Source organism: Maylandia zebra, linkage group LG1 (genome assembly GCF_041146795.1).
Source record: "Maylandia zebra isolate NMK-2024a linkage group LG1, Mzebra_GT3a, whole genome shotgun sequence".
NCBI classification, from domain to species: Eukaryota; Metazoa; Chordata; class Actinopteri; order Cichliformes; family Cichlidae; genus Maylandia; species Maylandia zebra.
The window spans coordinates 29,178,850-29,206,438 of record NC_135167.1 but is presented as its reverse complement, the minus strand read 5'-3'; the positions used below and the strand labels follow the sequence as shown (position 1 = coordinate 29,206,438).

Below are 27,589 nucleotides of genomic sequence, written 5' to 3'. Positions count from 1 at the left end.
AGCACGTTTTGAACATTTTGTTCTCACAGGCTTCCAGGATTTTACTGAAAACAACAAAGTGTTTCAGCTGCTAAATTCAGCCACGTTTACACAATATCAAACACTGCTGTACGTACCGGATGATTGTCCCCTTGAAGAAAAGAGAAAAAATTCAACTCTGGAAATAAAGTAGAGAAAAAGTCAGTGATGAATATCACAAATGCAAATACATATTGTATGGTTTGTTTGTTTTTTAAGTTAAGAGAAGTCAGAAGCACAGAGAGGCACAAATCTGTGAAATAGGCAAGGTCGATTCATTAAAAGTTAAAGAGTTAAGTTCAGTTGCAATTTTAAGCTTTTTGCCTTTTCCATTGTGTTTTCTTTCAGAATTTACTGTGCAAAAGTCTTGAGCCACCTCCTTGTCAGAAAAATGGGAAATAGGCACAACAATATATTGAAACACCTGCAATCATACATGGAAATACAGTGCTGTTATTGTTAGAGTTTATGACCATAGCACCCTGAGCATGCCCAGTCTCGGCTGAAGTCAGAAGCTAAGCAGGGTAGGGGATGGTTAGCACTTGGATGAAAGACCGTCTGGGAATACCAGCTGCTGTAAGCTTTGGGGTGGCTGTAGCTCAGGAAGTAGAGCAGGTTATCTACTATTCTGTTGGTGGTTTGATCCCTGGCTGCTCCAGTCTGCATGCCAAATATCACTGGGCAAGACAGGTTGACCCAAGTTACTCTCCGAACATCCATCGCAGTATGAAAGTTTGTCCTTTTAATGCATTTGTAATGTTTGGGATCATTTTCAGCATGAAGTTGTTGTAAATGAGACGCTTTCCACATGTTATTGCATAATGAATCAATGTCTTTTCTGCATTAATCAAAGCGAGGCTACAGTTTGTTTGTTTTTTTTTAAGCCTGACATTTTTTGGTCTTATCACTTCTTTTGTCCTCCACTTATGCAGTTTCTTCAGTGTTTTTAAGGACACATTGCACACTACACTGAGATCAGTTAACTAATAGCTCTTTAGGAATCACTGTGTTAGAGCAAAAATACTATTTTATATCTGTCAAACTGTGTTAGCTCTGGCATTTTTCATCTGATTCAACTAAAGAAAGTATGAAAATGGCAAACTTTTGTGTCAGGCTACTACTAACAAAGTGCTAAAGATAGAATTTAAAATGCGTTGCTAAATTGTCTGTTATGTGTAAACACAACACTGCTTCTTCTCTTGAGTTAGGAGCATTTATTATTAATTATTACTTCTACTGAATGAGCCACGATGAGCCAAAGACCTTCAGAAAGCCTGGAGAACTGCTGCACTTTGAAAAATGACAACAAAGCGTGGCTCACTGGAAGATAAACAGGAAGAAATGAGAGGTGACTCAAGACTTTTGCACAATACTTTTGTTATGTTAGAACAGTGTGGCTCTTTGGCAGAATTTTACATAAAGTTAGCACAATTTTAACAAAATTTGGCTACACACTGTGAATGATATAGGTTATAGTTAGGTTTACATAAATGCACTGTACACAACAGTATCTTTACTAATGCACATGTATTCATGAATACTTGCAAAGCATCCTGTATGTGTGTCATTACCTGAAAGGTCATTGGGGGTGTGGTAGTAGGGCCTGTAGTCCTGGATGAGAGGGGGGACAGGAGGGATGTAGCTGGTGTCTATCCCGGGCATGCTGGGGGTACGGCTCACAGGAGAGGCCTGATGGTGCAGGTTCAACACGCTAAAGGCAAACACAGAGGAAGAAGACGAAGAGATAAAGAACTAAAGAAGCCACGTAACTTCTAATAAGGCTTTTATGATGTGTCACGTGTACTGGGATAAACCACAGGGCCGTCCTGTCACCTTCAATTAGAAAAGTAACACTCACAGGATTCATTAAAGAGAAATGGGAGCAGCAGATGCACCTAATGAATTTTGGATTGGTAGAAAAGGCAGCTGTTTAAATTTCATAGCCATACTAAAGCTGGATTCAAGACTTCAGTCGGGTCTGTTTGTCGGCAGTTTTGAAATTTTGCGACAAACTATGATTGGCTGAACTTTGATTCCTGTTTGCAAAAAAGGCAAGCGAGGCGAGTTATGGAAAGTCAATCGGGTCATCAGACACAAATGTTTCGTCGACACGCTCGGGCACCGACTGCGAGCGCCGATGTGAAATGTCAAGAAGATGCTGTGCTCATGAATCATTTAAGCAGAGAGACAAAACTGCCCACGCGAGCGGCTAAAACGAACATCAATTTCACATTTAATCAAATTCAACCTGCCTGCGGAGATTAAATCAGCATCTAGGGTGTGTGCTCGCCTCACCCTTTGTTGATGACGGGTGGCGAGGTCGGGGACATCGAAGGGCACGCTCTTTTGATAGGAGGAGGCAGCGTTGGGGGCGGCGGCGGCGGCGAATCCGGTCCTTCATCGTCTGAGGAGCTGTCCAGTGTCAAGTCGATCACTTCCACTTTCTTGCCGTTGCTGCTGTCGCTGCCTCCGTGGCTGGATGCCGAGGAGCTCCGCTGATCTGAGCCTGCGGCGGTCCGGCATGAGCCTGTAGAGCGGCGGTGATGTATCAGTTTGTGCAAATGTTTTTGCTTTTCAGAGACTGAACAGTTAAAAAAAACAAAACACAACTTCTCCCAACAGATGCCTCGCCTAATTAAAGCTGGGATCACTAAAGGCAGGCTTTCAGGCTAGCATTCCCCTTCCCTCCCTCCTTGTTTATCCCTCATCTCACCATCCAGCCCATTGTTATAGGAAGCAGAGGACACCTCCTGCACTTCCTTCTTAGACCTCATGGGGGCCCAGCTGCCATCCTCCTTAAACTGGATCTCATCACAGTCCGTGCAGCTATTGAGGATCTCTACAAAAAGCCTGAGAACAAACACACATGTCATACAGCAACCAAGAGAAAAAGACTTCACATCCACTTTACAGTTTCTCTCTAAAAATCATTCCACAAACGGTTCTTTTATATTGAGCAAGTGTTTGGAAGATAAACCCCCCCCACTACATTTATTAGAGTAAATCCCTTATGCTGTATCATTTTATTTGTATCCCATCATATATATATATATATATATATATATATATATATATATATATATATATATATATATATATATATATATATATATATATATATATGTGTGTGTGTGAAGAAGAACCACATAGCAAGCATTGAGTAACAGAGTAAATAAAGAAAACAATACAACGCTCCACAGAGCAACAACAAACAAACAACAACAAGAAAAGGAGAGACGAGGTAAATTGTTACAGTGTTCTGGGACTTTAAACATAAAGGCTGTTTTTTGCTGCAAAAAATATAGTGTGGCACATACACTGACCAGCCACTTTATTAGGTACACCTGTTCAACTGATTGTTAACACACATATCTAATTGGCCAATCACATGGGACCAACTCAGTGGATTTTTGGAATGTAGACAGGGACAAGACGACCTGCTGAATTTCAAAACGACGCATCAGAATGAGGAAGAAAAGTGATTTAAGTGACTTTGAACGTGGCATTGCTGTTAGTGTCAGACGGGCTGGTCTGAGCGTTTCACAAACTGCTGGTCTGCTGGGATTTTCCTCTATAATCATCTCTAAAGTTTACAGAAAATTGCCTGAAAAAAACCAAAGAGAGAAAAAAATCCAATATCCAGTTCTCTCTGCAAAAACAACCCATTGATGTCAGCGATCAGAGGAGAACGGCCGGGCTGCTTTGAGCTGATAGAAAGGCAACAATAACTGAAATAAGCATTTGTTACAACCACGGTATTTAGAAGAGGACCACTCTTGGCACTATTTGATCAAAGGTCACCGGCAGGCCACAGCGACCTACCCATCAATGATGAGATGCTCGTACGGCGCCTTCTTGTCGCAGACGGGACACACCCAGGTGGGCTTCTTCTCATTCATTTGGATGTAAAGTGTGGCGTCGAAGCACTGCAGGTGGGAACATGTCAGCGCCCGGCACGGGATCATCAGCCGCATCTTCCCCAGCTGCGCGGTGAGCACATACGTAGTCAGGCCACGAAGGAAGTATAAGTGACACACAAATGTCACAAACACAACAAATCCATATAGCAAAACAGGATAGGGGCCAGAAGACAATAAGACAGGTGGTTCATGTTCACATACATAAGTTATGTGCGAGGGCATGTCGAGTCACATACAAAGTAAAATGAGAGGAAAAAGAAAAGTAAAAAGTGGAGCAACGTGTTTGGGCATGACTGAACCTCGAAGAAGGGCCTTAAATTCATGAGGAGCAGGGAGCATGTTTACCGGGCAGAGGAGCGACACTCGAAGGCTGGTTGTGGCTATTTCGCTGTCTGGGTCGGCTGTTAGCTTCTCTTTTACTGCAGGGTAGAGGAGAAGGACAAACACGTGTCAGTGTCAGAACCAAAGTCCTGACTTCTCCTACCAGATGAGCCTCCTGAATCACTGCCTGACTGCACCTAAATCTTTTTATGCAACTTGCAAAACAGCATGCAAGAAATATACAGACAGCTCCCATCTGACTGGATGAAAACATTTCAAAACAAGAGTTCAGTCTTAAGCCTTTTGCCCTGTCCCACACCACAAATTCAGCCTTTGATACATTAAATTACAGTGGAAACAGAAGAACAGCATTAGCTGATACACTGGATAGGTGCTTCTTTTAACAAGAGGTCCTTACTGAGTGCTCTGGAGTGGTCTGGGTTTCTGATGCCTTTAGCTCGCAGTCTCTGTAACAGCACTGTGGACGACTGCTGCTTCACCAAGTACACCGCCATCGAGTAACTCTGAACACACGGGAAGACACGACAGAGAGTGACAGCACGTCCTTGAACATGTTACTCAGTATAACTTTCAATGTTTGCCTCCACAGTCTCAGTGAAATCGATCCATCTGCTGTGACACTAATGTAAGTTGTGCAACAGTCAGCAAGCTCTTCTGTTCTCAGACCTTTCCTTTACCGCCCTCTACTGTCCGTCTGCGGAACGTCGCGCTCCACCCACCTCGATAAAAGCCAGCAAATATAAAGACAGAATTTTCTTAATCACATTTATGACGCGTTTATCCTGAAATCCTTCATCAAACGCCTCTGAATCCATGTATTTTAAAGGGAAATCTTCCCCTGAAGTTGTAGTTTTTATCCAATTTTGGTTTTCTTTTACAACGTTTGGCTGTAAAAAGGGAACACTGTGCCCCTTCCTGCGCTTCGCACCAATTTGAAAGCCTCTTTATATAATCAAAGTATTCTTTAAGTCTTTTTTTAAATAGGCTCTTCTCTGCTTCTTCTTTTTTTGTCTGTCATCTATGTGAACACAGTAAGTTAAGAACACCGTGTGATGTGATCATACACTGAGGAATGCGCCAGCACCTCGTTGCATAAATGGGGACATACATTAATCAAGATTAATGCAGATTTTCAGGACCTCTATTTAAGACAGAAAATTCACATTAATAACACCTGCGGATCAGCTCCAACACCAGATTAATTAACCGTGTTGTATCTGGATAGAGCACACAATAGAATTTATTTAATTTTTTTAATGATCATGATGCCATTAAAAAAAAAGTCAAACCGTAACTTGTCTCTAGTCCCTTATGTTGTGTTACTAAAAATAAAAAAAGACTATATTGTGATTCAAGTGCTTGGAAGTATAAGGAGTGAAAAAGTCTGCAGAGGAAGTAAAGGAGCAAGAGTGCAATGAGTTGAACACAAGACATTCACACATAATATTTCTATGTCATTTCTTTGTAGAGCCAGAATTAGCTTCGTCTTATTTGTATTAAGCTTGTTTACGTGTTTGTCTGATGGAAGAGGCTTAGACGAGGGTGGGGGAGCTGCAGGAAGTCAGATATCTGCTTTCAACTTCAGAACGACACCAAAGCTGAGAAAAGCAAAAAGTAAGCCTTCGTATTTGAGCAGCTGCAACCAGCAAATGTTTAAATTCATTCATTACGCATCTAAAGTGTCAGTTATTCACACACACTGCAAAAAGCTTTGGCTCCTACCCTTCCGATCTCAGCGGTCCACGACACCACGATGGTATTGGGGACTGTGGTGGACAATCTGACCAGTGAGGTAATGTTGATTGGGCGGCTGGGCCGCTTGGGCTCGACACCGTTTTTGGTTGGAGGAAGATAACCCTAGAAATGAGAAGCGAATATCATTAATGTCGTTTTCCAGGTGGCATTCTAACATTCTTTATTAAACGGCTGAGCGCTTCTCACCGGCAGGTTGCACGGCTTCCCGTTTACTTTCACACACAGATTGGGGGGGAAATGGTCTTCCTGAGGACAGCTGGTCTCCGACAGGCAAAACCGCAACTGAACCTGAACTGAGAAGTCACATTTGGTCCCCGAGATGTCCCTTTGAGAGCAGAAACACATTTATCAATGCGCAGCCGCGCAAACCCTATACATTTCTGAATTATTCATGAACAATTCAGCATCCTGCGTTGACGGAGCGGCGTTAAATTTTACATTGAGCTGCTGATCTGCTGAACTTGCTGCGGCGTTAAAGCGAAGGCGAAACATGTCTCCTGAAACCGCTGGCTGTTGTCTGACGCTGCAGAGAGACAGAGAGAAAGCGGGAAAGGACATGTTTAATAGTTGAGGACATTACATATAAACCTGAATTAATCGTGCCTGCTTTCTCACATTACATGCATCTACTTTTAAACCCTCAGACATAAATATAATAAAAAACAACGTCTGAACAAATAACACGCCCCATACATGAAGCAGGTGAGGAAATATGTGCACAGCTGTGTAGCAGAGGGGCTCTCCTTCATAAACATCTGCATTATCAGGCAGGGCTCGCACGCATGAAATGACTAACTGAGAAACACCTGGACGCCAAAACCAAACCTCACACTAAGGTGAAAACGAAGGAGAAAATGTGTGCGTGCTATTTATAGGCCCACCCACAGGTGCGAGCTCGAGAAAAGTTTGAGCTGGATTTGTGTAGGAGGTCAACATGAAACTACGAGTCACGAGGGTTCAAACCGAGCCCTGTTTTGCATTTGGACTTTAACGATGTTTCAGCTTCTTAGGAAACTTGCTTAAATATCTTCTGTCATAAAGTGAAAGACAGACACCGACAGTTAGTTTCTCTTGGCACAGATGGGTATCCCATCGAACCAGTGGCAGTTCAGGGGTTTAAAAAAGAGTTTATATATTCTATCATCCCTGTGAAAAATTCATTAATATGTTTGAACATGTTCGTTTGATGATTTCAGATGGAAATGTAAAAATAGCAAATTATCATTTTAGGGTTATTACATTTTAAACTGCAACTACACAAAAAATAGCAGCCACAGAGGTCGTAGTGAAACTCCAAACGTGACAGTTTCTCAGGTCCTTCTGTTTGCACTAATATTTATACTCTCACATCTTTGGGAGCTCACCTTTGACACTACCTTCAAGTCTTTCGTTTGGCAAGATAAAAGCCCCGTGGGTCATAAAAAATGTGGTATGGGAGTTACAGACATTTAAGTATTATATTCAGTACTGTGCAAAAGTCTCGTTTCTTTATGTTGTGCTTCTGAGGATGGCATCTCTCAGTGCAGTACGTTCTATATATTTGAGAAAACTGATCTGAATGTTGTTGTTAAGAAATACAAACATTCAACAACGACCTGACAAGGGACATGTGGGATACATCTGCACTTGGTTTAAAGAACGATCATGGATTGGCCTCCCCAGAGTCTGGGCCTCGACTTTATTGAAGATCATCTGAACTGAGAACAGGAAAAAAAAGGCAGCCAACATCCAAAGAAGAGCTTTGAATGTCCTTCAAGAAGCCTAGAGAACTATTCCTGAAGACTACAAGACAGCTTCCTAAGGCTGTGTTGAACCATAAAGTTAGAATAATAATGGATTGCATTTTATATAGCGCTTTTTGAGACCCTCAAAACACTTTACAATTAAACTATTCATTCACTCTCACATTCACACACTGGCAAGTTACAGTTGTAGCCACAGCTGGGGCAGACTGACAGAAGCCCCTCTGGCCATCACCAGTAGGTGAAGTGTCTTGTCCAAGGACACAACGACCAAGACAGAGAGAGCAGGGGATCGAACCGGCAACCTTCCGGTTACAAGATGAGCTTCCCAACCCCCTGAACCACGGTCGTCCCCTGACTGACTGTGCAAAGTCAGTTTTTATCTATATGTTGCATTCCCGTGTCACGCCTACATGTTTCAGTAAATCACTGAACCTACTACACCTGTATTCATGTGTTCTGTACACACATGAAATCAAACTACACTTTAAATTGGGTTGAGATGAACAAACAGGTTAAAAAAAAAAACAAAAAAAAAAAAACAACAACAACCAAAAAAACAAAAAACATATTTAAAAAGAAATTCCAGCTGAGATGTAGAACAGGTGATGAACTTCTTAGTTGGAATGAAACTGAAAAATGAAAGCAACTAAAATCTCCACTGAAAAAGATTTTCTTAAAAAAATCTTCATTACAAGTTTTCCTTACGCAGACCACTATAATCAGTGTTAAAACACTGTTGATGTTTTACTCCCTCTGCGTGGATGTTGTGAAACAGATAAATCTAAGTGGGAATGTTTTGGTCTGCAGGTTGTGTAAGTGAGGAGCGAGGAGGAGTTGTTGCTTTAGCTACATAAAATAATGCTGAACTGTGAGTGTGTGAGTTAAAATGTGTCTCTGTACACACACACACACACACACACACACACACACACACACACACACACACCAGCTTTAAGAACACAAAAATGCTTTCCATATATGGCGCGTGCGTGTGTGATAGGGGGGTGGGGGGCAGTACAGTTCCTATGGATGATTACTGGACCAATCATGTACCTCCTCTCGGCATACCAAACAGCCATTAAATTTCCCAGTGATGACCCGTCTCATCACCAGCGTGGTATATAATTTGTTTGACATGTGCAGTGTTTGCTGTATGTTCCTGTGTGTTTTAAGCAGCAGCCTGTGCACTGCGGAACAAAATCATGCGCGAGTGTGCTTTCGAACAACCATCTCCCTCCTCTCCGGGCACACAGGTTATAAATAGAAAAAGCTCTCTCACTCCCTCACTCTTGCTCTGCCTATCTCCTATCACTCTATAACTCCCTCTCTCTCTCTCTCTGGTGCTGGATTTGTTTCTGGTGTTTCAAAGTGAGTGGTTGGGAGAGATATGAAAGAGGTTGAAATGGCCTTTGATTGATGTCTTCCTCACTCTCACTAACACAAGGCTGTATTTTTACCCAAGCACAGTGTTGGACATCAACTTTAACATATTTTCTTTGTTTTTCTCACTAACTGGTCTAAAGTAGCAAAATATATATCTGCTTATATCTGAAAGCAGATGCAAGCTCCTCATTAGCCCTTTACCATTAATCTTCCTTGGGATTTCTGTCCTGCTTATACACAAAATTAAAAGTAGCAGTTTGAAACTAAACTTAGTCTTCTCACCACAGATCATATTTCTCATTCAAATCTACAATAGTCAACTTTTGGTATTATAGCGGGCACTGCTGCCAAGACACGTGTTGTGCCATATCTCATCACTCTCCTGTTTCCTTGGTAACCAAGCAACTACCATTAACACAGCACATGGAGCCCAGAGTCGATGAATGGAAGAGTCGCGTCATCTCCGTTCACTCCAATGATCCTGATAATGCAGATCTTTAGCAACATATGTTAGCTGCACCATAGAGATATAGCACAGCGTGGAAGTTTGAGATGCATTTTTACAAGGTAATAAATTTAAAAAAAACAAAAACAAGTCTGTAATGTTATCAGCACACAATCCAACTGCCCACTAAGCACTTGTCAGAACTATTCCAAACTCCCGCTGATAGGACTCTGATTTAGTCAAGGGCTCTGATGAGCCTAGCCTAGCGCTAGCCACAACCGGGTTTCTTTACTTTGTTTTTACTGAAAATCAAAAGCAACACATCTATGGATGTTACACAGAACAAATACAGTTGATTTATTAACAAAAAATAAAGGAAAATCTAAAATCTCACTGGAAACCGGGGAAACGGTTAGCCTGAGTTTCACCAAAAGTACAAAATGCTACCTCAGGAGGCGCTAAATCCCACGAAACTATGCAGACTTCCATTGTTTACAGAAGAACAAGAATAAGAAGCATAACAGCTGCTTAAAACAAACTCAGAGATTTGTTACTGTGGTGATGCAGCAGTTTGGCCCACTGATATCTGCTGTTGCGATCACTCATGTAAGGAAGGCAAAAGATATAAATAAATAAATCTTTTTTTAAATCATATTTTTACTTCTGATTGCAGCCCAGTTATTGGCAGATATTCTAATAATATACATGTAAGTGGGAAAAATCTTTTCACAGAAGTCTGTTTAGTACTTGGGACAAACTAAATATAACCAATGATTCAATAGCTTCCAAAACCAGCTTCAGCAGCAATATTTCAATGAAATTATTTTCTGTGTGACTTTATCAGTCTCTAACATCACTGGGGAGGAATTTTGGCTTACTATTCAGTTCAGTGAGGTATGTAAACATTTGTTTATGCACAGCTTTCGGTCCCACCTCGACATTTCAGCACTAGGTTGAGGATCTGGACTTGGACACCTTGATTCTTTTCTTTTTCAGCCATTCTGTTCTCTGCTGTACTTGAGATCACTGGCCTGTTACATGACCCAATTTCAGCCAAGCTTTAGCTGTCAAACAGATGGCTTCAGATTTGACTAGAATACTAGAGTGGCACAGTCTTCTGTGGTTAGCACTTTTGCAAGCAAGAAGGTCCTGAGTTTGCATTTTGTGCAGAGTCTGCATTTTCTGCTGTGTTTCTGTGGGTTATGGCTTCCTCCCACAGTCCAAAGAGAACCAATGGGCAATGTTAACTGGTGATTCTAAATGGGCCGTAGGTGTGAATGCGAGTGTGAATGGTTGTCTTAATGTGTTAGCCCTGCGACGGATTCCCCTATGACAGCTGGGACAGTGGACAAACAGTTTGGCATACAGAGGACTTGACTCAATGACTGTAAGGTGCTCAGGTGGTCCTGTAGCTTTAAAATGAACCCAAACCATCACCCTCCACTACCATGCTTTGAAATTGCTTTTGACGTACTGTACTGCTCAGTGTCTGACCTTGAGATGAAGTTCCTGGGATGTACACTCGTAATAAACTGTAAAATGCCAAAATAGCTGCTTTCATAGAGGTGCTCACACTTGCTGATGATCAGTTACTGACCCTCTTAATTCCGATGGAGTGAGTAAGGGTGGACTTGGGTTTTCAAAGGACTGCAGTGAAAAGTCTCCTTTTCACATGACTGCAAGTCGCTGGCATGGTGGGTCTGTCAATATGTAACTTGGTGATTAATCAAAACCCTCAACCTTTATTTGTAACTCAGCAGGTCAAAGTTACATGCAATAATGCTAGACTGAGTGAGATTTTCCACTTCAGCAGAGTGAAGACTCTTACTTTATTGCCAGTCAGCCGGCTCCTGTTGGTTCAGATGCTTTTGGTCTTGATAGCAAGATTAGGTGTATGCTGGCTTGACATGGGTGGACAGTACAACTGCTGGTTTATATTTAAAAGGAGATTTTATATTTGTTTGCAGAGTGGACTCAGATCCTAACAGAATTTAATGCAACAGCATCCTCTAATTACCCCTTAAAGCGACAGATTCTGCTGTTTAGCAAAAGTTATAAGCTCATAAAATTGACTACATCATATGCAGCAGAATTTCTATAAACTGAGCTTCTACTTATTCTCACTGAAAGAAGCAACAGAGAGCAATGATCAAGAGCTGGAATTACAGTTCCCGGCATAGCATGAAATCTTATTTCTGACTAATGGTGCTTAATAAACATAAATAAATCACCGGGACATTAATTTTGAGGCGCAAGCATAATCACAATAAATAAATAAAAGCTTCTATTAATACAAATCTCCAACCATGTGTCTCAGAGTACCAGGAGATTATTCTGAGTAAATGCAGAAGAAGAGAGGAGGACAGCTGAGGTGAAATTTCTAAAGGTCTAACATGGGTATTACAGATAGCACAGGCTAAAGGATTTTTTGCAGTTTGTGATAGACTGTGTGCTTAATATCGAGCTTTTGAAATCAGTTCAGCACTTCTGAAGGCAAAAACCTGCAGACTTTCTGTCCTTCATGGTACGCGGTTTGAGACCCTTGCTGTACCTGGCACTGCGCTGCATTTTAAACTGTTTCTAAACTGTAAACTGTATCTAAGGCAGATGGTGGGAGGAGTGACAGATGGGAGAATGACCTCCAATAGGTTGATGTTTACAGTACAGAGGAAATAAACCAAGCGGGAACCAAAATATACAGTCAGCTGCAGTTTTTCTGAGTATATAGAATCACTCAGAGATGTATTTCTATTTTTTCCCCGTGCATGCCTAATAACAGAAGAGGCTGAAATGACACTAACCTAGCTGTAGACCTAGTTTCTACTGAGCCTGAACTGCAGCGGCTATATTAAGAATTTGCTCTAATATTTTGTTGTGCACTTATTAATATAAATGTGGTGGACAAAAACAGCAAAGGTTCAAGGAGATCCAAAATAACTAACAACTACTTAGCCACTGTGGGAGTGTGCACAGTGCCCACAACAATGAATATGCACATACACACTGGTCTCTAAAAATACATAGGTTATCTGATTAATGAGCTCTAAAGGGAGGTGAAAAAGGGATGTGACTGGGTTGGGATTCCCACACGCCAACGAGCCAGCCTTCCCAAAAAGGAAACGTCTGTAAACCTTTCGACAAGCACACAACTGTGAAGAAAGAAAAAAAGTTTTGCGGCTGACATATTTATGTTTGAACTAAATTTATGTTCCAGTGTGACCACATCTGTTTTAAACCATGCGATTTAGCTGTTATCGGCCCATTTAATGGCTGTTATCAGTTGTTATCAGTACAACACATATTGCCAGTAGGCGCACTCCCCTCTACCTTCGAGCTGGCTCGGTAAGCCTCTACCATCCATTGTAATGAGAGATAAACAGAGAGCAACACAGACGTCTACTGTCCGTGTATAATCTCTGCTCCTAAGTGCTGTGCTAAGCTAGCAAATGTACACTCTTTACATGGTAAAAAGTGGGTTAAATAAAGGAAGTGCCAACGTCTAACCTTTTGTTCCAAAACAAAGCTAAAGACTGAGTAAAAACAAGAGTTTGCTCGCTTTTGGTGGCAAATTCATCTGTTGTGGTTGAGAGCTGACTTGATTATACGTCAGCCACTTTTAATGCCGTTTTAACCTGTGAACCTCCACTCAGAAGGGCGGAATGAGGTATAACTACCCACTAGTTGAAAGCGGAGGCCACCTACTTGGGATTGATACCAAGAGATAACTGCCATTCAGCAGGCTCATAACAACTGAAATCAACGTCTAAAAAGGTGTTAAAATTGTCAGCTGATAAAATAGAGTGAAATAATAAATTATATTTCACATTAAAAATAGGGGTGTAACTATTACCAGGCTCTTTACAGCAAGAAAACGTAAAATCTGGGTTCGGCTCTGCTTTGAAAAGAAGAAATGTGAGCTAAACATCAGAGAATGTGCTCGAGCTTCATAGCCACTCTTCAGCACAACAAAGCCCAGCTGGAGTTTATTAACTTGTTAGTGGCCTTGCTACTTTTTCTCTGGTGCACCGCATGCACGGGCGCACCGCGCACACAGAATCAAAGGCAGTGCCACATGTGCGTGCACAAACACAACATGCAGCAGCGTTCACAGACAGAACAAAGACAAAAATCCTTCCAGCGTCACTCAAACTACAACGCCAGAATGATCGGCGACAAAAAGGTCGGCTCTAAATGTCACACTCACATTCATGCACAATGACAACTTTCCAGAAGTGTTTCTTGCCCCCCCTGCAGTTATTACCTTTTATTATCCACATGTTGTAAAGTTACATACTGACAGAGCTCATTTAAGCATTCCAGCGTGCACACAGCACTGCTCAGGCTGGCATTAAAGTTTCTTTCTGGTCCTGCAATCCTTGTCAGCGTGCACACTGGAGCACGCGTGTTGCTGTGTTTTCAGAGCTTGGCCTCTTGCCATCACCCACCACGCCCATGTTAGTATAGAATCAAAGACACCCAAAGATACGACACTGTTCCTCCTCTCTGAGACCAGCTTAAAAAAACAAAGAGGAGGAGAGGAGGAAGCTACAGATGTTTAGGTTTCTTATGAGTTGGGTCTGTCTAATCAGGCAGTTTGTCGAGATGATGATGCACCAACTCAGACAGAAGAGGAAAATAATGCTGCTTTAATAGGCTCTGAGAGATGGAAGCCATTTTCTGCTGCGTGTTTATAGCCGAGTGCAGCCAAGGCTCCTTTTGTTGATGTTCGTTCGCTGTGAGAAGTCTGAGTTGTTTACAGAGAAATAAAGATTTCGCACGGGATCACACGGAGGTCAGAGTACGAGCTGGCAAATCTCTGGTTGTGTTTTGATGCTGGGCGACGAGGTCGGCTCGCGCTTGTTGGATGTTTTGGAACATTGCCGCCATATTCTTCCACGTATAGCTGATAGTGTGTGCGTGATACAGTATCTTTACTGATTCTTAGAGTTCTTGATTTGCTCAGCAGAAACAAGACGTACGGAACATTTGATTTGTGGCGATTAAATGTGCTTGCTCGAGGACACTCCAGTAGGGCGGATAACTGTGACAAGAACCTGAACGCACTGATTTGCAGACATCAAGTGTTTCATTCCGATTTTATTAAATTCAAGTTGTACAACTCTTTGTGCTTTCAAACTTTCTTTCGTAGGGACTAAACTCAGCACTTTCTACTGATGTTTCAAAATTAAATCTTTTAACAGACATGAACGCATCTGATTTGAAGGAAGTTTTTCACTTTAAAACAGTACCATCAGTTAATTAAGACATTAAAAAGGAGCCAATCAAGGAACATACAAATCCTGTGTGAAACACAAAAACATGAAGCCAACAAGCTAACAAGAGCCTTCTATTGGATAATCACTGCAGAGAATAATATGTTTGACCTGGCTACAGGTTATTTCCCCCAAACTGATGCAGTGAGCAGCTTTTCATTTCTTGAACTGTGTTAGAAGAAACATCCTATGGTTTTGGAAAAGATGTCATTCCCTTCTGAAGGGACAAATTATTGACCAGCATCAAGCAAAGAAATCAACTCAGGAGATTGCTGATAGCAATAAAACTGGATTAAGGTTAACGGATTATTAAAATCCATAAGGATAGTGGTGAACCATTATCGTGGAGAAGAAATGTGTGAGAGAATGATCGTAATCAGCAATCACTTAGACATTTGGTGAAGTCACATCATATCAGAAGACCCCCTGTGAGCAAGCACTAGGCGACAGTGGGAAAAAGAAACCCTCCCTTTTAACAGGAAGAAACCTCCCCCAGAACAAGGCTCATGGAGAGGCGGTCATTTGCAACAACTGGTTGGTGTTGAGGGGAGGAAGACAGGACAAAAAAAAAAAAAAAAAAAAAAAAACACATTGTGGAAAAGATGCCCAGATTAATATTAACAATAATAAATAGTATAAATCACAGCCATGGTTAATATTGAAAGTAAGAGCATTTTCTCATGCACAATGCAAAGAGAACTCAAGGGACTGGGATTAAACAGCGGTGACGTGAAATCCACTTATCAGTGAAGCTAATCAGAAAACAAAGATTCAGTTTGCAAGGGAGCAGAAAGCTTGGACTCCAGTGCAAGGGAAAAGGTCACGTGGTCTGACGAGCACAAACTTCCCCTGTTGCAGAGTGATGGACGCATCAGGGTAAGAAGAGACAAGCGGATGAAGTGATGCACCCATCATGCCTAGTGCCTTCTATACAGGCCTGTGAGGGCAATGCTAAGGTCTGGGGTTGCTTCCAATGGTCAAGTCTAGCTTCAGCAAAGTTATGTGTCCAAAAATGAGGTCAGCTGACTACCTGAATATACTGAATGACCAGGTTCTTTCCATCAGTAAATGTTGATGGCACAGACAGGTTTCAAGATGACAATGCCAGGATTCATCAGGATCAAATTGCGAAAGTGTTGTTCAGGAAGCATGACATCATTTTCACACATGGATAGAGTCCAAACCTTAACATCACTCAGAACCTTTGGGACGTGCGGGAGAAGGCTTTACGCAGAACTACAACAACACAAGATCTTGGTGAAAAATTCATGCATCTGTGGATGAAAATAAACGTTGTGACATTTGAGTCTCTAATGACGTACACTACCCAGCTGTTTTCTTTTCATTTTTTGGTTAGTGACTAAATTATAAAATACCACACATCAAACAGCCGCTGTGATAGAGTACTTGTCTTCCCTTGGGGCTTCCCACCAGCTCTTATCAAAATTAAAACTGGGATTTCATAAAACTGCTTTATTCGCAAGGGGTCGCCAAAGCAGATGGATCCATATACTTGGAACACATATGGCATTGGAAAAAAAAGGAAAGGACTAAAAGGACTTTAGCACTGGAAAAATATTAGTGTCTCAAGGCTACAGTCACAATGTAGTGCTAAATACTGCTTAACAGCACACTAAACAAAGGAAAAAACACTTAATGTGTCAGGCTAACACAGAAATATTTTTGGGAGAATCTTATCACAAAAAAGCAGAAATTCAACATTTCGATAGAAGTTTCTAAAGAAACAAGCACTGTGTGAACAATGTGCTGTGCATTACTGGGTGATTGTTGCAGGGATTGCTCAAATATTGTTGCTACCACCTAAGGTAAAAGGTATGACTGCAGTCCCAGAGGTTTGGAGGAGTAAGTCTAGGAGCATTGCGAGTAAGTCTAGAAATACCAGCAATGCTGCTATGACATACCTATCCATTCAGCATTACCAAATACACTTATCAATTGTCTTATAACTAACACTATTTGTCTAAATAATCTCCAACACCCTGGAGAACAACGAGGAGAGTTTAGAGACTCTCCAAGATTACATCGATCAGTGCTTTCAGGATCTCGTGATGAAGAAGACCCCGTGTGCAGCTTCCCCGGCCAAAGCTGAGACGCCGTCGTCGAAAAGACAATGCCCGGCAGATTCCCCCGGCTCAACATCGCCAGCCGGCAAAGATATTGCCGACATATTGGAGTCAATCGACAAGCGATTGTCCAGTTTCGACGCAAGGCTGTCCTTGGTGGAGATTCTTCACCGAGAATTTAAATGCTTGCGAGAATCCCTGGAGTACAGCCAGCAGCAGGTGGAAACGCTTGCTGCTGAAAATGCCACGCTAAGGGAGTCGGTGAAATGTCTCACAGATAATGTTACCCAGCTCAATAGAGAAAATAAAAAAATAAAAGAAACAGTTATCGATCTACAAGCTCGTAGCATGCGTGATAATCTGGTATTTTCTGGTATTCCAGAAGCCGCTGGAGAGGACGTGGAGACCACGGTAAAAAGCTTCATCAAAACCCACCTGAAGCTGCCGGAGGACACTGTGAAGAACATCGTCTTCGATCGGGTACATCGCCTCGGCCCCATTTGGGCTACGGCCGGGAGACCACGTCCTATCGTGGCCAAATTCGGCCACTTCAAACAAAAGCAACATGTGAAAAGCCGCGGCAGGGAATTAAAAGGAACGGACTTCAGCGTGAACGACCAGTTCCCCAAAGAGATCTTGGAACGACGCAGGGTCCTCTTCCCAATCCGACGCGGCTTCATCCAGAAGGGCTCCCGCGCTGTCATCGCTGTGGACCGGCTGTACGTGGACGGACAGCTCCACCGCGACCCCAACATCACTCCGTGGCTGTATTAACCTCACACCAGATAAGAATCAGCTACACCATTTCCCTATCCACTCACACTAACTTGCATTAACATCTGTTTAACTTACCAGTATCAAATCGCATCTTAAAGTGTGATTTCATAGCAGAATTAACACCGTCACTCTCCGTCAGTGATTTAATTGGAATGTTTACGTTTTGTTTTTGTTTTGTTTTTTTTCTCGTTTTTTTTTTTTCCCCCTCCTCTCTTTTCCCCCTCTTGGTTTTATGCTGCTCACCCCTGTCCTTGGTTTCTTTCTTTATTCCTTTCACTGCCTCGATCACCTGCTTCGACACTCATCCACAAACATCCTTTATTTCGACACATACGCACCATGCGCTCAACGGCAGCACATTTACATCAGTCAGACAGCGCACACAGTCATATAAGATACACACACACTTAAGCCAAGCCTACTCATATTAGTAACTATGCATACACAAAGTCAGACTCAGAGAGCATCTCGCCACACATTTTTTCTCTCTCTCCTTCTCTTTATTTATGAACAAGTGACGTATTCTCTCCACCTGTCTAAGCGACGCACACAGCATACATCCCTAGTTATACACAAACATCTATGGGTACACTGAGGTTCATTACATGGAATATAAATGGAGCTGGCTCCAGAGAAAAGAGGTTAAAAATATTTAACCAACTCAAAAAACTACAGGCAGATGTTGTCCTATTACAAGAGACCCACAGACCTCTTAGAGGTTCGAATGAACTTAAAACACCTGAGTTTCCTAATGTGTTCTCAGCTTGTTATAATTCTAGACAAAGGGGAGCAGCAATTTTAATACATAAAAATATTAATTTCACAGTACTCGATACAGTTATAGATCCAGAGGGCAGATTCTTAATCATTAAACTATCTATACGTGATAAAAAGCTATGTATTGCAAGTGTATATGGTCCAAATGTTGATGATCCCTCATTCTTTCACGGTTTTTTCAGTGCACTCTCTGAACACTTAGATGGCACACTTGTTCTTGGAGGTGACCTCAACCTTGGACTAAATGAAGACATGGATAGGCTCAATACAGCGGGAACTCAGCGTAATTGGCAGTCCACAAATATAATCAAACAGTATATGAGCGACTTTGGTCTTTGCGATGCATGGCGCTCCCTTCACCCCACCAGTAAGGAATATACTTTTTTCTCACATGTCCATCACTCCTACTCTCGTCTGGATTATTTTTTGGTCAGCAGCTCACTGCTGAACGACATTTCAGACACTGAGATTCACCCTATAGCTGTCAGCGATCATGGTCCTGTATCTTTAACACTAATGCACAAGAATAATACTACGCCAAGAAAAAACTGGAGATTTAATATATCACTACTTAAAGATGAAGACTTTATTAAATATTTTAAAAAAGAGTGGACTTCATATTTGAACTATAATGACACTCCCGAAACATCAGCTTCTGTTCTATGGGAAGCAGGGAAAGCTGTGATGAGAGGTAAAATAATTTCTTTCTCATCACATAAAAAGAAAAAAGAAAACAAAAATATTCAGGAATTAGAAAAAAACATCAAATCACTAGAAGAAGCCTACGCGTCCCACCAAGATCAGGAAACATTGAACAAAATACGCAAAACAAAACTAGAATTAAATGAGATAATTGATAAAAAAACAAAATTCTTAGTACAAAGACTATGCCTACAAAATTATGAACATGGTAATAAATCCGGTCAATTTCTAGCAAACCAGCTAAAAATAAATAAAGAAAAAACAACTATATGTGCTGTTCAAGATTCATCTGGGAACACAATATACAAATAAACAACATTTTCAGGGATTTCTATAAAACGTTGTATTCACCACAAATAAACCCATCTAAAAAAGAAATTGATCAGTTTTTGGACAACATAACTCTTCCAAAATTATTGGACACTCAAGCAATGGCACTGGATTCACCACTGACACCAGGTGAACTCCAGGAAGCCCTGATAAGTATGCCCAATAATAAGGCTCCAGGTCCAGATGGCTTTCCTGCAGAATTCTACAAAGAATTCTGGTCGATTCTAGCACCAGTTTTCTACAGAACGTTGTTGGAAATTAAAGAAAAGGGCAGACTTCCATCAAATATGAATTCTGCAAACATTAATCTCCTGCTAAAACCAGGCAAAGACCCTGTATATCCCTCAAGCTATCGTCCAATATCCCTTATAAATGTAGACCTTAAAATAATCTGCAAAGCTCTCTCAAAGAGACTGGAGAAAATAACCCCCCTCTTAATTCATCCTGACCAAACTGGTTTCATAAAAGGTAGGCACTCATCAACAAATACACGTAGATTACTTAATTTGATAGACTACTCATACAGTAAAAACCTAGAAAATACAATATTCTCTTTAGACGCAGAAAAAGCATTTGACAGAGTTAACTGGAAATTTCTATTTGCAACTTTACACAAATTTGGTTTTGGATCCTCTTTCATAAACTGGTTAAAAATATTATATAATTCCCCAACAGCTTGTGTTAGAACAAATGACCAGACATCCTCCAGCTTCTGTCTCTTGAGGGGCACCAGGCAGGGATGCCCACTCTCCCCTTCACTATTTGCAATTTTTATTGAACCACTAGCAGCAGCAATTAGACAGAATTCAGTAATTAAGGGCATAAAATGCAAGAACGTGGAACATAAAATGAGCCTTTATGCGGATGATGTGTTACTCTTTCTCCAAAATTCACAAACCAATATCTCTGGGGTGATTGAATTGATAAACTCTTTTGCAAGAATATCAGATTACTCAATTAACTGGTCAAAATCTACAGTCTTACACTCAAAAAAAATCAACTAGGGCATGTGTTTGATTAACAAAGTAGTAATATGTTTACATCACATGAAGAAATCATTTTTATGCTCATTAAATGATTCATTCTTTTTTGTTGAATATAAATCAAAGAAAACTTTGATGAGTTAAATTCGTTCATGGCAATCCAATGAGAATGAGGTCCATCAAACCAACGGCTCTGATAGCGTCATGTATTGCGCATGCTCCACGCCCACCGGATGCGGAAAGGTCCGTTGAGAAGTTAACGAGCGCACGTGGAGTTACTTCTTTGGCATACCTGATAGTGAGGTAAGTAATATTTCTTGATATATTTATTTAGGTTAGTGGAGTGAGAGATAAATACTATTAGTTAAAAAATTTTACCTGTGTAGTGTGGAGATTTAGAGGAGTTTTATATATAGCAGGGAGGTTGTAGACCCAAGCATTTTTCAAATGTAAGTCGGTGAATTTAATGTTTTTTTAAAAACTTAACCGGAGTCGCTAATTGTTGCAACAGAGCAAAAACTGATGAGGTTATTTTGGTAAGTTCGTTTTTTTTTTTTTTGTTTCTGTCGACTTTGAATGAGGTTTGTTTCATGGTTATCTGCGTTGGTAGGACTGTTTTTCTTCTCTGGAGTTAGCTAACTTTGAAGAGCGGGAAAGCCGCGTAGAGCCGTTACGTCTTCGCATATAGCTCCGTGAATGACAGGTTACTTTCTGCTTAACCGGAGTTGGTGATTGTTGGTAGTAGTGGTAAGACTGACCGACATGGTTTTGGTGATTTTATGAGTGTTTTATGATGATCTAAAATTCCTGTTTTTGTCAGTGGAGTTTAGTCGCGGGCAACCGCATTAACTGGATTGATGAAAGGTTTAATTCAACTAAACCAGCGTTTAGGGGAGTTAATAACAAGGAGTAAGATAAAATCTGTCACAATAATTGCATGTGCATTTTCTTTTTTTGTAATATATTCACTTAGTTTTCGAATTCAGAATGATTTAGGTGGATAATTGTTCGGGTTATAGTTTCTCTGGTGCTCTGCATTAGGCTGACTAACGGTGCGTTCACACCAAACGAGATAGACGCCCCTAGCTGATCGCGTGCACATTTGCACCTCGAAGCGCGTCCAGCATGAACTGGTCGAGCTTTATATGCAATTTTCACGCGTATGAAGAAGAGATCTGGGAGGAAGTAGTGCCAGACGGTATGTTATTAAAATGGCAGCTGTCAATCTAGCGTTTGAAGAAAGAGTCTCCCTTCTCTATTTGCTGTGGAGAGCAGAGCAGTGCCTAAAGGACGTCCTCACCGTACCTGGGTCCATCAGGTCTTCCACAAGCATGAGCAGTTTGGTGAGTTTCACCACTTGCTCTAGAAGCTCCGTCTGGATGACGGCCGCTTTCAGCTGTACCACCTTCTGTCCCTTGCCGAGTTTGAGGAGCTGCTGTCCCGCAGATTTTACCAGCTGGAGCGGTAGACGTGATAAGCGCGAATGCACAAAATGCACCACACAAACTGCAGCGCGTATTTTACTTCGCGCTTCAAAGGCGTCAGTCGTGTGAAGTAGGCAGAAAAGCGTTTTCTCAATGCAAATCTGCTTCCGAAGTTTAGCTGGACCTCCAGTCACGCTTCATCGTGCTCCTCCATTGACTTTACATGTAAACCTGAAGCTCTGGTCGCGTCTATCGCGTTCGGTGTGTACGCACCGTAACAGTCTTCACATTTCACAGTATGTAGATATTAACACAAATTTGTCAGAGTAATAACTTTGTTTTAATTAATTTCTCTCCCCAGAAATACATCACAAAATAAAGCCACATTCCCATGCTCTGAGATTCTTATGCACCTCCTCAACAATACAAGGTAAGTTCATGTTTGCCTTATTATTATTATTATTATGTTATTTATTTTTTTTGGATGATGCAGAAGTTTAATCTCCTTGACGTTTTCTAATGCATATTTCATTTTTTATCAGTGACGTGTATGTGGCAGTGCAAGCATTGTGTTACCAGAGAGAGCAGCAGGTACAAATTACTTCAACATTATAAACTACATCATCATTACGGAATAGGTCAACATTATCTGTGCATATATGTTAATTGTCCGTGCACATTTAAGACTTGGAGTGGACTGAACACTCATGTCTATAAAGCTCATTCATTTCAGTTTACACAGACAGCTTCAAGTTCAGTAACTTTTAAATGTGAGTTATGTGACTGCAGTGACGTCTTCTCTGAGAGAGATTTTTTTGTCCATATTGGAACACATCTGCGAAGTAACGAGACAGTTAGTTGTGTGTTTCTTGGTTGCCCTTTCAAGACAAATATTTACAATACATTTTATACACACAAGAGGAAGCATCATCCACACACACTTAAAGATTTTAAAGACAGGGTAGTTACACGTGTGGACCCAGTTCAAGTGATAGAGTCCTCTGATAACGTAAGGGCTAGCTGTTCTGAAGATGTATCCTATGGTGAATTTGAAAGTGAGTCAGTGACAGAATGTGATAATAGTGCTGTTGAAAATCAGCCCGAACTAATTGAACGGAAATTAGCAGTAATATTGTTGAAATTGGAACACATATTTCATGTTCCAGCAAAAGGATTAGATGAGTTCTTAGAGGAGTTAGTTTTTCTGTTGAGTTCAGCTAGTGTACCTCTGACAAAGCGTACAATTAGAGAAATTTTTAAGAGCCTTAACCTCCATATTAGTCAGGCTGTTATTGAAGAGCTTGCAAATTCTGTATGTGTTTCTAACCCTGTGGCTAAAATATTGGGAAAGTGTGGCCCTCTTGCCACTCCTTATAAAAGAAAACTATACTACATACAAAATTTTAGGGTTGTAGAGCCTGTTGAGTATTTTTTATCGATAGACCAAAGGAAGTCATTTCAGTACAAACGCTATATAAGAACCAGTCTATTTACCATGTGGCCTTTTGGACTCTTCCAAACTAAGTATTCCTTTTTCAAACTGCTGCCTAAAAGCTAAATATTGTCATTATGGATTCCCTTTTTTCTTAGGATGACACAATACATGCAAGACGAGCATGCATCCTGAAGTCCTTGTGTGTCTACCTGAATGAAGACCATGAGAAACTTGTGAAGGAATATACGGTCAGTTACATTCACAAGTTGTTCTGTGTTATGTAATTTGCTCTAGGAGTTATGGGTAATTTCAATATATGAAATGGTAAAATGTGACACCACGTGTGAATAAAAGATATTGCAATTGGTCCTTGTTTTGTTTCATGTCAAATTTCTGAGGTGTGAAACCAGAGACATAGAATTTAGTAAATATATCAGCATATTCACGCTGATTGCTGAATTCCTTTATTTTTTTCATATCTAGACTCAAACAAATGTATTATTGTATTTTACGTCACAGAACACTGAGGCCAACACTGAAGCCATGGAACAAACTGTGATGGGAGTGTATGTCATACATCAGGAGGGTGCGGAGCCTGGAGATGACCCAGAGAACATCGGTGTCCTGATTGAAGGCGTGGAGGTTCTCACTGGTTTGAGGAGCATTGCAATTGCTTGTGCTCTGTTATTTGGACTGATATACTGTCTGAACCTAAGCTACCCACCGGAGCTCAAATGCACTTTTGAAGTCTTGCAAAAGATTATCATGAAGCTGGATGGACAGAGGTTGTCATCCAAGGCACAGTTTCTAAAAAACAAGCTAATGGGGTGAATGAGCTTGAAACAGACTCAGGCAAGCCAGATATTTTTTTTTCAAGGTTTTTGCAATGCAAATATGTGTTTACTGTTTTAAAGTTTAAAATTGTAAGTTATAAAATGTTCATATAAACTATGTGGTTTGCTCTGCGGCTATTATACAAAGATTGTTTGTTCATAACTTAAAGTCTTATACAGTTTAAGTGTAAACACTGATTTTTGCCAGATGGCAATTGTTACAAAGGCAAATGCACACTGGTTTTCACAAATTGTTTGAGGGGAGCAGTTATACTCAAAATTGAATGTTTTCTCCACACGTTAAATAGCATAAAGTCACTATTAATGGATACAGCCTGATTAAATGGAGGACTAATGTATGCAAGCAACATAGTAATGTTGAATGTTATGTCTGAGCTTTAAATTGTGTTAAAAATTCATATTGTTGTTTGCAATGCATATTTTACTACATTTTACGAAAGTTGCTTTGGGGATAATATTTTTTGTCTGCAAACTATTCAACAGACTTATTTCATTTTTATTATTAGGGTTAGGGTTATTTTATTGTATTTTTTCTTTCAGTCAGCATGTCTTGATCTGGAAGTTCTGTGGTCTTAGTATGAGATGGTTAAAGGGGAGAAAGCTAGGCTGAACTGGGATCCTGCCAACTGTTTTAAGAATGTTCAAGCAAAATAAAAGAGATGGTTTTGCAAGTTATCATTTATGTATGTTTCATTAATTTAATTAAAAGTAATGTTTACATAAGCAATACAAACACTAACTGAAACATGATTGGTGTAAGTACTACAGACATAAATTACATTTGTTCATTCAACAAGATTAACATTGGTGTAACAAACAAATATTTTACTAGTTCATGTAACAAGACTGACTTTTGATGTGCCAAGGTGTTTAAACAATATAACATGAATTTAAATTAATTAGACTAACTTGGTACAAACATGTTAACTGAATAAAAATCAAATTAACTGAATGTTAATGTTTAAATTATGTTACACTTACAAACATATTTAGTGTTGAAACAACACAATCAAGATGGATTGATATAACATGATTTGTTTAGATGGAATATAGGTGGCAAGATGAAATTAAGTTCATCCAATAAATTATTTTTTTGAGTGTACCGATTAATTGCTCCTTCCATAATTCCTCTTCTACACCACTGCAATCGGGAAATATAAAATATTTAGGTATTAATGTTTCTCCCAAGCTTGCAGATCTAACTAAATTAAACCATATCCCACTTTTAAAGAAGGTAGAAGATGATCTGGCTAGATGGAAATGTCTACCCATATCACTCATGGTAAGGGTTGCCGCTATAAAAATGATGGTCTTACCAAAAATAAATTATTTATTCTCAATGATCCCAACTAAACCGCCACAAGATTGGTTCAGATCTCTAGATTCATGTATGTCCAAATTCCTTTGGAAAAATAAACCCCCACGTATAAGCTTAAAAACACTACAAAAGACCAAGGATAAAGGAGGACTAGAACTACCTAACTTTCAGCACTACTTCTTAGCCAACAGGCTTCAGTTTATCTCAGGATGGCTAAAACACACCCTCTTAGATGAACCTTGGCTAGATGTAGAACAAGCACTCTGCAATAATCTAGAGATCTCAGACCTACCATTTATCAGCTCAAACATCCAACGACATGAATGCTTTAAAAGCATCAACATCAGCTCTTCTCTGACAGCATGGTGGGAGTTTCTAAAATTCACGGAGTCTTCATTAATCCCATGCAAACGTACACCTATCTGGAACAACCCTGACATATTACAAAACAATAATATGATAAACTTTTCAGATTGGAGTGATAAAGGAATCAAATATTTAGAACATATACTAGAAGGAACAGAATTTATTTCATTTGACGGACTAGTTACACAATATGGGATCAACAAGAAAAGATTTTTAGAATATCAACAAATTAAATCCATAGTAAAAAAGAAATTTAAACCGGGTCAAGTTGAACTACAAACACCACCAAGTGTGGTTCAATTTCTTACTCTTAAACCCCCCAAATTACTATCCAAAATATACAGAATGCTTTCTAAAACAGATGAATCAATATCACTTCCTATTGCAAAATAGGAAGCGGATTTATCAGTTAACTTAGACCTAAACTTCTGGTCTCAGATTTGCTTAAAAACCTTTCATCTAATCAGAAATCCCAGTCTTCAATTAATTCAATACAAAATATTACATAGAGTGCACTATACAGGTCATCGGATGTTCAAGATGGGCTTTACGTCTACCAACAACTGCTCACACTGCCAAACCAATTCACCGGACAATTATATCCACGCTCTTTGGTTCTGTCCACCAGTTCAGAAGTTTTGGCGCGAGATATGTGAAGACTTATCGAAGTGTCTGAAATGTAACATTCCAACTTCCCCCTTAGTGTGTTTGTTGGGCAGCTTAGATAATGTCACTTCAGAAAAGAATATCGCCCATATGGTTTTCACTGCCCTATGCATAGCCAAGAAAACAGTCCTCATGAACTGGAAAAATAAAAATAATCTTAATTCTAACCAATATAGAAATCATCTATTAGATTACATTAGTCTTGATACAGCCTCTGCCACCACATCAGATCAATTGCTCTGGGCTCCTTTGATCAGCTCCATCACCTAGTGGGGGTGGGGGGTCATAGTTTGGTCCCGCCTTCACTGTTGTGATTGGTGTGGGGGTAGGGACAGGCTTAGGGCGTCGGGGGGTTCCCCGGAGGCATCTTCCTTGGGGGGCTCAACCCGGGGTAGCGGTCATGTCCGGTTAGGGGCTCTGTTGGCTCTCCGGTGACTGTTTCCTCGCGGCTGCGTGCAGCGGGGCTAGGGGAGGGTCTGTGCTGACGGACGTGGGTTACTGACCTGGCAACCTGGCTGCCCCTGGGTGGGTCCGGGATGGGCGTGAGGTTCTGGGGGCGCTCCGTCTCTGGGCTGGGACCCGGACCGGGCCTCGGGGGCTTGGGTCCTGGTTGGTGTGTTGCCGGGGTTGTGGGCGGGTGGGTGCATGGGGGCCCAGCCCTGGAGCAGGGTGCCGCCGGTGCGTCGAGCCACCTGGGGGGCTCTTCAACTGGTGGGGGAGATTGTCACATCTTGCAGGAGCTTTCCTCTCCTCAGGAGCTCCCTCTGCAGGAGGGGGAGATACAGGAGAGGTGGAGGAAGATCTCAGCCTGGGTGTTTATTGTCTTATGTAGTCTGGAAGATGAGTGGATGATGGGGTGGGTGCAGTTTTCTCTGTGGTGGGGTTGGGTGGACTGTCCCGGGCTCTGTGGGGCCGGGCGGCGCTGCTGCACTGGGCCCGGTCTGGATGGGCCTGGGCCCCCTTTCCCTGGCGGGTCGCGGAGTATGGGGGTG

General features: G+C 41.0%; 2 protein-coding genes across 3 annotated transcripts in view; one reads left to right on the top strand and one right to left on the bottom strand.

Moving 5' to 3' along the window:
- LOC101487673 (E3 SUMO-protein ligase PIAS1) overlaps window positions 1-27,589 on the bottom strand; it is a 69,997-nt gene that overhangs the window by 7,289 nt on the left and 35,119 nt on the right. For both annotated transcript variants that reach the window (XM_004557940.4, XM_004557941.4), the window contains exons 3-12: window positions 6,474-6,558; window positions 6,222-6,360; window positions 6,003-6,137; window positions 4,678-4,783; window positions 4,284-4,357; window positions 3,841-4,001; window positions 2,732-2,868; window positions 2,314-2,545; window positions 1,590-1,729; window positions 117-157 (exon numbers count right to left, since the gene is read on the bottom strand). In XM_004557940.4, coding sequence (XP_004557997.1) covers window positions 117-157; window positions 1,590-1,729; window positions 2,314-2,545; window positions 2,732-2,868; window positions 3,841-4,001; window positions 4,284-4,357; window positions 4,678-4,783; window positions 6,003-6,137; window positions 6,222-6,360; window positions 6,474-6,558 — 1,250 coding nt within the window. The remainder of the gene's footprint in view (window positions 1-116; window positions 158-1,589; window positions 1,730-2,313; window positions 2,546-2,731; window positions 2,869-3,840; window positions 4,002-4,283; window positions 4,358-4,677; window positions 4,784-6,002; window positions 6,138-6,221; window positions 6,361-6,473; window positions 6,559-27,589) is intronic.
- LOC106675204 (uncharacterized) lies at window positions 20,584-24,618 on the top strand. Its single transcript, XM_076884484.1, has 5 exons — window positions 20,584-20,837; window positions 22,320-22,388; window positions 22,501-22,549; window positions 23,549-23,641; window positions 23,913-24,618. The coding sequence occupies exons 1-5, from the start codon at window positions 20,698-20,700 to the stop codon at window positions 24,222-24,224; spliced, it is 663 nt and encodes a 220-aa protein (XP_076740599.1). The 5' UTR covers window positions 20,584-20,697; the 3' UTR covers window positions 24,225-24,618.

Excerpts from the sequence above, each read along its gene's own strand:
- LOC106675204 (XM_076884484.1), top strand. The coding sequence starts at position 20,698 with ATGAGAATGAGGTCCATCAAACCAACGGCTCTGATAGCGTCATGTATT. Across the intron at positions 20,838-22,319 it reads TTGGCATACCTGATAGTGAG|AAATACATCACAAAATAAAG; the intron begins GTAAGTAATATT and ends TTCTCTCCCCAG. Across the intron at positions 22,550-23,548 it reads GTTACCAGAGAGAGCAGCAG|GATGACACAATACATGCAAG; the intron begins GTACAAATTACT and ends CTTTTTTCTTAG.